This window comes from Eimeria maxima, genomic scaffold (assembly GCF_000499605.1).
Source record: "Eimeria maxima Weybridge genomic scaffold, Emw_scaff310, whole genome shotgun sequence".
Taxonomy (NCBI): domain Eukaryota; phylum Apicomplexa; class Conoidasida; order Eucoccidiorida; family Eimeriidae; genus Eimeria; species Eimeria maxima.
Genome location: NW_013565947.1, coordinates 24,923 through 35,780, shown reverse-complemented (window position 1 = coordinate 35,780; position 10,858 = coordinate 24,923). Strand labels below are relative to the sequence as shown.

At 47.8% G+C, this 10,858-nt stretch overlaps 1 protein-coding gene across 1 annotated transcript; it reads right to left on the bottom strand.

Annotated features, from left to right (window-relative positions):
• Positions 1-1,987: 1,987 nt before the first annotated feature.
• On the bottom strand, positions 1,988-10,357 carry EMWEY_00027720 (CAM kinase, CDPK family, putative; the record flags this gene model as incomplete). Its single annotated transcript, XM_013481313.1, has 21 exons — positions 1,988-1,996; positions 2,081-3,239; positions 3,303-3,448; positions 3,504-3,633; positions 3,935-4,041; positions 4,312-4,437; positions 4,568-4,632; positions 4,773-4,862; positions 5,001-5,157; positions 5,322-5,506; positions 5,632-5,715; positions 5,820-5,891; positions 6,219-6,289; positions 6,507-6,650; positions 6,935-7,099; positions 7,760-7,829; positions 8,205-8,322; positions 8,700-8,779; positions 9,127-9,224; positions 9,809-9,896; positions 10,198-10,357. The coding sequence occupies 21 exons, from the start codon at positions 10,355-10,357 to the stop codon at positions 1,988-1,990; spliced, it is 3,324 nt and encodes a 1,107-aa protein (XP_013336767.1).
• Positions 10,358-10,858: the final 501 nt, after the last annotated feature.

Genomic DNA, 10,858 nt, shown 5'->3' with positions numbered 1-10,858 from the left:
TATATATATATATATATATATATACAACTTGCCTGATGTTTCCAGGATTTGTTTTCTTTGTTCAATAAGTTCTCTTGTTTCCTCTAAGACTTGAATGATGGTATCCATACACCTAAAGAAGGGGTCTTGTTCTTTATCTGCTTCAGTATCTTTTTCGGGGTTAAGAAGGCATTCTTCTTCGATAGTTTTGACTATATGAAGCAATTCTTCGAGTTCTCCCTTGCCATGTTGCTGCTGTGCCTTTGCTGCTTTATTATCTTTCGCATTACTGGCATTATCACTACGAATTAAATGAGCTAATCCTCTCCCTAACTCCCCACTCTTAGAAGAAGGCCGCTTGTCCGCATTACGTTTGCCCCCTCTGTGACCCCCTAAACCCCGTAGAGAAGGCAAACCCTTCACATTAGTCTTCCTCTTGCGAGTTAAATCCAAATGCTGCAGTGTAGGCAGCTGCAACTCCTCCTGCGGCACTGCAGGGAGGAATGCCGGCAAACTCGTCGGCAACATCGCCAACTACCCTCCCTCCCTCCGCCCTAAACCCTAAACCCTAAACCCTAAAAAAATTCTAACACCCGCACTCCCTAATACAAAAACCATTACTTGGGAATATCTCTTATTCAAAATCCACACACCATCAAATGCTCCCAACAGATCCAAAATATCCAATACAGTAGATACAACCCAAATACTACTACGACAATTATTACTATACAATAAAAAATCGTCAAATTCTCAACGCGACAAACATATGCGCAACAAGCAATATACAATATACGACAAAGTGTACGCGCTACAACAACACTAAAAATGTTAACAAACCTCAATCCCTATCAAATGACCCCTCCAGCACACTCCGCTTGACACAATCCTATCACCGCCACCCAAAGCTTTCACTCATCACAGCGGACACCAAATAACGCCCAAAAACACCAACCATCTCCGCATCCTTCAGAGAGCCCAACCTTCCCTTTAAACAGTTATGCGAATGATTCAATCAACACTCCCGCCCATCCAATAGATTTTACGCGCCTCCCTTAAGGGCTCGAGACAAGCGACTTGCATGCAAAAACGTGCGAACAGCTGTCTGCCCGATCACTGAAGATGTCTTAACTGTCTTGACTTGTAGTTTCGAATTAAAGAATAAAGAAGGCTTCACTGCAAAATAACTCAGGAATTTGTATGGGAACGAGAAACTGCTTAAGCTACATGTATAATGTAATGGCTGGCTGCCAGTCAGCCAGTCCAGAGGGTCCGTACAACAGGGCCAGTTTCTAAACCTTACAGGAATGCTAATCCCTTAGGATATTAAATTTGTCGACTTCTAATAAATATGTGAATCTAAACACATCGATCAAGCATGTATCTCACTAACTTCACACCAGCATACCCGCGCATGACAAAACTGGGCTGATTTCTCTGATGCTGTGCATGCCTTCCGTGGTATTCCTTCGGTTTTATGCTCAGTGATTCGACAGAGACTTTAATGTTACACTATCATACTACAATGTGGTTTGATGCTAGGAGGCTCCCCCGCCTGGACAACTGTGACGTGCAATGACATCGTCTGAGAGCGCCTTGCCCCTACCGCTCAGGTGCCGCCCGGCTGAAGCTACGCAGAATTTATTTGAAACGGTTCAAAGCTAATGGACCGCCATAATAGGCGAAGTTTTGGTCTTCAGGCCCATTCGTCTCACGAATGGCATGGCTGACAAACCGGGGATCTACTATATTTTGGTATACAGGGCTTGAGTGTTTAGGAAAACAAGCAGGCGCGAATTTTGAATTTGCGATAGCAGCTGCATACCAGCTTTTCCTGCGGCCTATTCTTTGTTCTGTCTGCGCCCAACGCTGGTTGGGACGGTGCCAACATATACCCATATATCTATTTCGTCAAGAGAGGTTCGTCGTTTTTCGGGTGGAGTGTCTTTGAGTCGAAGGAAAACTCGGCCCTCGCCGTCCTTATGTTTTCGCAGGTATTTCTCCGTGTTCATGGCGTCTGGCCACCAAACCCAAGGGAGGCCTGATGTCTTTAAAATACATGAATAAACGCGAAATATATTTGCCCAGAAGTAGAGCTTGCCTGGGCCAAAATATCAAGCTCAAGTTGGCGATTCCCTGGGAACTGGGGAACGAATGCTGGGGTCGAACAATCAAACTGAAAAGCTCTTCTGTTCTGTGGGCGGTTTTGCTGAACAGTTCCTCTATTGAAAGGTGCCACGAACATTGGACGCCAGTACTGCTGCGGAAAGTGGTGATGCATTCGATATGGCTGATGTTGGTGGCCTCTCTTGTAGGGGTGCCCATGTTGCGATCGTGGGCCGTGAAAATGTTGCTGGTCATCCATTGGGGGAGGATATTTGCGTACATGTTGCGGTTGGTATGACTGCACATGGTGTGCTTCTTGCGGTGGGTTGAATCGATGGCGGGGATAACTCGTTTCATCTGCATTGGGTGCACCCATCCCCCTCCTTGGTACGTGGCGACCGCCATGGCCCACGATTTCGCTGGTGCTGTGGTGCGCTGGGACTTGCCCGATGCCGTGGCCTGGGACTGGTCCCCAGCTATGGCCTATAGTGTGTGCCGAGCTGCGACGTAGGATTTGCACTGATGTTTGGCCTTGGACTTGGGTAGTGGTGCGAGTGAGAACTCCGTTTGAGTCCTGGAGTCCGATATTTCCCAAAGGTAATTCTGCATCGTCCATGTTGTGGTCGGAAGCACGGTCGTCCTCGTGGCCCGCACTGTCACCCGAGTTGTTTGTCAGAACTTCTTCTACGCGCTGGCCTGAGACTTGGCGTGTTTCAGAGCCTGCGTCATGGCTGGCGACTTGGCCAATGCCGTGACCTGGTATTTGGCGCAAGCCGGAAGGCCGTTGCGGAACAGAACTCTCTTGCTGCTTTCTTGCTCGCTCAACGCAGTCATAAGGCTCTCCTTTCTCATAAGCTTGCCAAGCTGGATATTCCAAGGATGAGAGAAATTCCCGCTTCTGTGAATCGGCGTGATTCTGCTCATCAGAGGAATAAGGTTGGAAATGTGAGGATGGGTAATCTTCGTGGGCCTCCACATGTGTGTTGGAGGTATTTGCTTCATTTGGCTTAAATGAATTTTTCCTCGATTGGTGTTGGGATGGTTGTGATACAGACTGAGAAGGTTCGATGTTCACGTTGCGCAGGCGCTCTGGTAAAGTAGGTTTTTTCTTATTGGTTCGGCGATTTCGTTCAGGGACAAATGCTGCTGCGGACCTGCTGCCAGATTTCGGGTTCAAGCGGCACACGATTTATGGAAAGCTTCTTTAACAAACCTACCCTTGCTGTTGAGTTCTTGGGAGGGGCGGCAGACCACGTTGTTGCCCAGCTGGCATACCACCAGGCGTGTAGTCAGTGTCCTGTCGCCCCCCCGGCCGTGGCGAATTGTTCCTGGAATTACGGGATCCCGTGTCTTCAGGCTCACCCTGAAGTCCTAGTATGCAAAGGGTGAATCAATTATATACTGCGTATCAATTATACCGGATTTTCATGCGGCTCCGAGGAGCTTTCGAAGGCCTTTGAATTGGTGGGTTGGCGTTGCCTCATCTTGACAGGCCCGGTGACCAGCAGACTACGCCGAATTGGCGAAGGCAGGTAAACAATTGCGATACTGTGGAGAAATGATTTAAGAGCTAATCATCGCAATGATCAGCAAAGGGAGTTGTTCCAAAAACGCGAAACAGAAAAAGATGTGACGAGCAGCCGGGCACAGTGTCGTGCGCCGACCATAGTTGTACATACACTACAAAACAAACTGTGATGTTCACGGAGAGTGCGCTCTGCAGTAGTGAACGAACCAGCATATGCATACCGTGGTGCTGGTTCTTTCACTACTGCAGACCGCTAAGTCTGCCCTTTGGCACGACAGCTAATTTTAGTGCTCCTGTCAAAGTGTTGGTCCACGTACTCACCAGTGAGCATCATACAAACAAGTGAGCGGCAAACGGCAACTGGAGGACCTCGTGGCTAAAACACGAAGGTCGCAGCAGCGGTACTCTTCGTGTGGCGTAGCCAAAAACTGCACATAAGCAACCCTAGACCATTATTACAGCACTAAGGTTCCCTGTAGGCTACGTTTTTCATCATCAGCATTTCTGCCCAAGTGGGCGGCATCTTGTCTGTGCGATCCACCGTTCCTTTAGTTAAGCTTCATGTACTGCAAAAATTCATCCCAGTCTATCTGCGCAAGCATAAATGATGCAAAACATACAATCCAGTAATCGGCCCCCTCTGCATTGTTCAACACAGTCAATGCGTGTAGGGACTAAATATCAAAATTTAGACGAACCTGGCCATCACCATTCTTGTCTATCTGGGCAACGAGTGCCTTTATTGTATCCTTTGGGACTAAACGGTAATCGTCTCCACCAAGAACTGCTTCAAATTCCGGGACAGAGATCTTCCCATCTCCATCCTGTGTATATAATTTCCCACATGCTTCTCATCGTCCAACTAAATCAGTGCTGTATACTATGCTACAGAGGAGTCTATTAGAGAAAACACAGTGAAGTTACATATGTCCCACTTTAATGCATCCATCTTACCTTGTCCATCTTTTGAAAAGCAGTCCAGATAACGTTGAGCTCCGATTCTTTCCATGAGTAACATGCTGCCAAAAACTCTGGAGACAGGGTGTAAAAACACACGCCTCTAGCCTTTGGAAATCACCTGTCACTAGCGCCGTGTTCAGTTGAATGGGCACGTTGAAAGGTGAGCAAACGCCACGCTATTCCACAGTTCTTTTGTTACCTGTATACGAGACGTTTCCTGAGTCGTCGACGTCAATAGATTGAATGATCCTGTTGATGTCCCACTGGGGAAGCCCAACCTGGGCAAGACCTGAAAAACCCAAACAAGTAGCAGCTTGACTCGCACGTGGACCTCCCCTTCGGTCACGACAAGTTCATATTTGTCTTGAAACGTAGGAACCGCAACAATGGTGCAACCTCTCTTGGCTCTTCAAGTGCAGCGTCACACCTTCAGTCAATTCGCAATGAGATATTGTCCCATCGCCATCTTTGTCCAGTTTGCGGAATATTTCGTTAATCTGACGGATTTGAGGTCCCGTTACATTTAGCTGGTGGACCATCAAGTTGACTAGCGCATTCTTCAAATGCGACTGCCGCATGTATTTCTGCAACAAGATCGAGCACGGCAGCATGCAGTGGATTGGTCGTTGGCGGAAGTTGATACTGGTGAAGGGTTGTGCCGCTTCCCTCTGAAGTTGACGGCCCCTTCTGAATACGGCGATTGGGATTAATCCTACATAAAGCTGGGACAACTTTTCACGGCACGTACCTTCATGTTCTCGCATATGATGGGGGATATTTGGATGTCTTTCAAATCTGCCTGTTTGAACCAGGGATGTTTTAAGACTTCCGTTGCTGTCGGGCGATCTTGTTCCGGCTTGACAAGCATCCACTTAATGAGCGATACTGCTTCTTTAGTCAGATGCGCACATTCCCGTGAATAATGTGGTTCGCCTGCACGTTAATTGCCAGCATATTAGTTCTTTACAGACCCACTTCTCGTTTCAATAACTCCCTAGGGGCAGGCGCTAAAAACACCTGATCGGGTGTGTGTCACCGTGCCGGCATGACGAGCTTACAATTACAAACCTTGTATTTGACTTCCTCAATACTGGCACCCGTAAAAGGAAGACAACCCGTCAGCAAGAAGTACATCACGACTCCTGCGGCAACAAAGCAAATGGAGTGAATCACAAGATGTTGCAGGCGTGCTGTGTGTGGCAATACACGCAGTTAGGGAGTTCCTTTCGACAGTCGCAGAACGGACCAGCAGACCAGACGTCGCATTTAAGGGAAACGTTGCGCATGAAGACTTCTGGGGCCATGTACAGCGCAGTGCCTGCGCAGCAATAAACAGACAGAAGTTGCGTCCACTATCGAGCTACTCAACCACATAATCAGAACGATGATGGATGGATACCGCCTCCTTCCTCCACAGCAGCGTCCGTGGTCGCCATCAAAGGTACGCTTTGTGTGCCCTTCACAGCGAACCCCACCTGCTGCATTTTTGCTGTGTGCGTCTGTCTTCTCAAACAACTCCGCCAGGCCTACACACCAGCAGCAGCAGCAGAAGTCACAGGAACAGATATACTTCTATTTTGCCAGAGGAGTTGTGTGGTTAATTAGACACTGCTGCTGTGTGGCTCCAATGTGCTGCATTTCCTACCAAAGTCGATTACTTTGATGGGGGAGTCGGGGGATTTGTCTTGGAACAAAATGTTTTCAGGTTTCAGGTCTCTGCACACCCAGCACAGACAGTTGTACATCAGATGCTCCGCTGCCACTGTCTGCCGCTGGCAGTTGCGCAGCACCACGGTATCTGTTATATTGTGGTTCTGTGCCTTGTTCAGCTTCTGTAGGGCTGCAGGCCGATGCAGGCGGGCTTCGGGGGTCCCGTTCTTGCATGCGATGTGGGTGTTCAGCAGCTGTCTACAGCACCGTAGCTGATGCTTACTTGTGAGCCACGTGTTTACTGTGGAAGTAGGCGAGAGCATTCATGAGTTGTCTCATGATAACGCTGACGCTCTTCTCCGTCAGAGCGCTGCCCCGACTCTCTGCATCAACGAGGCGCTGCAGCAGCTCTCCTCCCTCACATGTCCTGCGCCCAGCAGAAGAAGCACCCACACAAATCCAAGCCCACGCCCACGGCAACACATACACACTACGCTGTCTACACTGAAAATCGCAGCCGAAGCTGTGGCAGCAGCACCAGAAGAGTTTCTGACGGCCGTACCCCGCATTTCGGAACAGACACATGCAGCAAGTCAGTGGGTCGGAAGAAGCAAGAGCAGGCGATGCACAAGGTTCATGAATGCTACAGGAGCCGGTGAGGGCAGGGGGGGTTCTGTGGTGTAGCTGCAAGTTTCGACCAGCCGCACTCACTCCATAACGATGTACACATTGTGATAGTCCTCAAAGACTTCGAATATTTTAATAATGTTGGGATGGTCCAACGATTTCAACACTTCAATCTCCGCTTCAATCTGCTCGCGAGGCACTTGACTCCTGTCGCGGTTAATCGTCTTTATTACCCTTTCCAGACCGCTACTGCGCACTCACATGCACACATCTGCTCTCCTGTCGTGCATACATAGTAGAGACGCATCCAAAAGCCAACAACGCAGAAGCCTCAGCGGCAGTTGTAATAATCGTAGTAGCAGCAGTAGGTGTAGTCGTTGTAGTAATAGTATTAGGAGTGCTAGCAATAGGAAAAGCAATGGTATTGCACTAGTAACATTAATAGTAATGCTAATAGTAATAGGAATAGCAATAGTAGTAGTAGAAGTAGGAATAGCAGTAGTATTAGTAGTAGGAGTCACAGTGGAAGAAGTAGTAGTAGTATTGTATTGACCGAAGTAGTAGTAGTAGTAATAGTAGTAGTAGTCGTGGTATTAGTACTAGTAGTAGTATTGATAGTGCTAATAGTTGCAGTAAAAGCAATAATAATATCAGTAGATGTAACTTCGTAGTAACAATAATAATAACGGTAATCGAAATGCTAGTAATAGCGGTAGTGGTAGTAGAAGTAATAGTACTAGTTGTAGTAATTGTAGTAGCAGAAGTATCTAAAATATGCAGTAGGAAGAAGGCAACAATGCTACAGAACCAACTCCATGCAGCAGCAGCAGGGCAACGCAGCAGCAGCAAATGAGTGCAGTAGAAGCGTGTTGCGTAGCAGCAGCAAACATGCAAACGTAAGTGCCCAACCTTTTCTCAATGACTCGATGAACATCTCCGAAGGAACCAGAGCCCAGCTTCTTTACAAACGTAAACAGATCTGCACGAGGGATAATCCAAACAGGAAAAGATATACACACAAAATCAAAATAAACAAGAAACATACAGACAGGCGAGAGCAACCAACAGGCAGGAATATTAGGGAGGCAAACAAACAAGCAAACACAGGATACAGAACCGCCCTTGATGCCTATTCGCCTGCTGCTGGAACTGCGATTGCTGCTACTGCTGCTATTTACTGCTTCAGCAGCAGCTGGTATTGTCTTTGGTCCTGCAGGCATTGCTTTGGTTTTCCTTCTGCTGGTTTTACTCCCCCCAGATGCTGCTATTACTCCAACTTCTGCTTTTGCTGCTGTTTTTTCTGTACCTTTTGCTTCTGCTGTTGGTGCTGCTGCTGCTACTGCAAGCAAATTACCTGTGATCGCAAGTCCTGTTTGTGCTAAGTTTCGGCGCCCGACGAAGAGGGAGCGACGGACTTTCATAGTTTTTTCTGGGTAATATTTTTCACGGACACGAGAAAGAATTTCCCAATACTGCAGCAGCAGCAAAGGAGCAATGAGACAACAATGCAATGGTTTGTGCTGCAGCTGCCCAGTTGAAGACAGCAGCCAACGGCTACCAGCATCGCCGACAACCAAATGACCGCACCGCAAAGGCAAGTATACAAACGAAAAACAGCAATACAAGCACAAAACGCAGGCGACATAACAGAAAAATAGCCCACCAACTGACAGAATGCAGTACAAGTGCTGTAGCTGTTGTACGCAAAGAAGCAATGCAGCATCAAGCAGCACACACACCCAGAAATATAGAGGACAGGCAAACAAAAGAATGCGAAAGACAAACTGAGGATCTCATAAAAGGAAGAAAAGAGCCATACAATAAACACAAGAAAGAAAAGAAAACCGACCATTCTGCAGAAATCCTCGAGCTCTAAGAAACCTCTGCCCGAAGAATCGAAAGCATTGAAGATTTGCCGTAGTGCCTTTTCTGCGCAAAGATGAAAAAAAAAGAAAGTTCTCTGCCGCTCCAAATTAGTCAACGCAACAACAACGTGTCCTCCAGACAGACAACGCTAGGAGGCAACGGAGAAGCTGAAACAGCTACAGCACTGGCACTAGGACAAACAGACGCGGCAGCAACAACCATAGAATCAAAACCAGTAGATAAGCAGCAACAGCAACTCCAACACCAATAGCAATAGCAGCAGCAGCAGTAACACACTCGCCGGCACCATCCAATTGCGCAAGCCCCACGAACAGCAGCACAGGAACCACAGCAGCAGAAGCGGGGAACAGGCGGTTTGGCTAGGCGCAGCAGCAAACAAGTGACCTCACCGTCTACTGGGGGCAGTTGCAAGTTCACACAGAGGCGACTGACGAGTGCTGCGACCTCCGAAAAGCGAAGATGACCACAGTTCCGCGAATCAAACTGCCTTAACATCCACACAATGAACAAGTAACATGCAAATAATTGATAAACAAACAATAAACAAATATTAAGCATATAGTTAATAAACTAAAAGCCAAACGAACTAGCAAATAAGCATCTATGCAATAAAAAGTTGGGCGAAACCACAAAGCAACAATCATTAAGCAGCAAACAATAAACAGAGAATGACGAGCGACAGGCAATACACAACAGCAAAGAATAAGCACCATGTGTTGGTGGTGTTACAAAGGGCCATCAAAGTAAATCATTATAAAATGCAGCACTTAGCACAAGCAGCATGATGATGAGGAAGGGCGCCACGCTTACTACATGAGCTGAAGGTTGCAAATAGCAGTAGCAACAACCAAATAAACAGAAACAACAGCAAATGAGTTGTAGACATAGCCAGAAAACCGAAGGGTATCAAGTGCACCACCGTCATCGCACGCAGAGGCAGAAACAACAATAACAACAGCAGCAGCAGCAAAAGCGCAAGCAGGAAAGTCAGTTGAATAGGCCGACAGACGGATGAAAGAAGAGCAGCAGCAACAGCACGAGCAACAGCAGCAAATGGTTCGGCGTTCAAACCTGAAGGATGCAGAGGCACTTCGCCTGAAGACTTCACGGCTGCTCATGACTTGTTCCAACTTCCGCCGAATTAACTCAGGAGACGGACCTGCGCAGCACCAGAAGCAAAAGCAGTAAAGGTAGCAGCAGCTGCAGAAGAAGAAGAATCCAAGAATGCATACAGTAAGGGACACATCTGCCAAAGAAAGAAGAAGCCAGCGCTCGCAAAAGAGGAGCAAACATAGAACCAAACACCATAACTTCAACTGAACAAACAAACTAAAAAATAAATTAGTGAAATGAAAAACTACTAAGGCTAAACAAAAGCATGCAAAAAAAGAAAACAAGCAAACCCAACAAGCAAATGGGCATCACAGAAGAGATAACATGACAATTAAAGCAAGCAGTACCTGGAGGACGGCGTGGGAGCTTTGGGTTTGCTGCTGCGGCGGCTGCATCTTTTGCTGCAGCTGCCGCCGCCGCTGCTGCTGCTACTGTCGCCACCGCCTTCTCTCCTGGACCCTGAAGCAGCGGCCCCTGCAGCTGCGGTCGGCTTCGTCTGTCCTCCATTACAACATTAAGTCAATACACATGGATTCCCGATGCCGCTGCTGCTGTTGTTGCCGCCGCTGCTGCTGTTGCCGCTGCTGCTGCTGTTGCAAATGCCAATGCTGCCGATGATGCTGGATACTACTGAGGCCGATGCTTCTGCTGCTGCCTCTGCTGGTGCTGCTGCGTCCTGGTGTTTCTGTTGCAGCCGCTGCTGTTGCTGGTCGTGCTACTACTGCTGTTAGTGTTTCTCCTTCTGCTGTTGTTAAGCGGGCTGGTGTGGCTGTATTTGCCTACGTGTGCTGCTGCCGGTGCGGCTAAGCAAACGGGCTGGGTTTGCTTCGCTTTACTTTTATCTCGCTTTCTTGGGATCTGTGCCTTCCGCTTGTGTGTCCTTATTTCTTCTGCAGGTTGCCCTGAAGGTGCTGCCTATACTGTTACCGTTGGTCACTAAAGCCGCTCCTCACAAGCAATTCGGAATGAAGAGAAACAGGAAAGAAAAGGCAATAAGGCGAAAAGGCT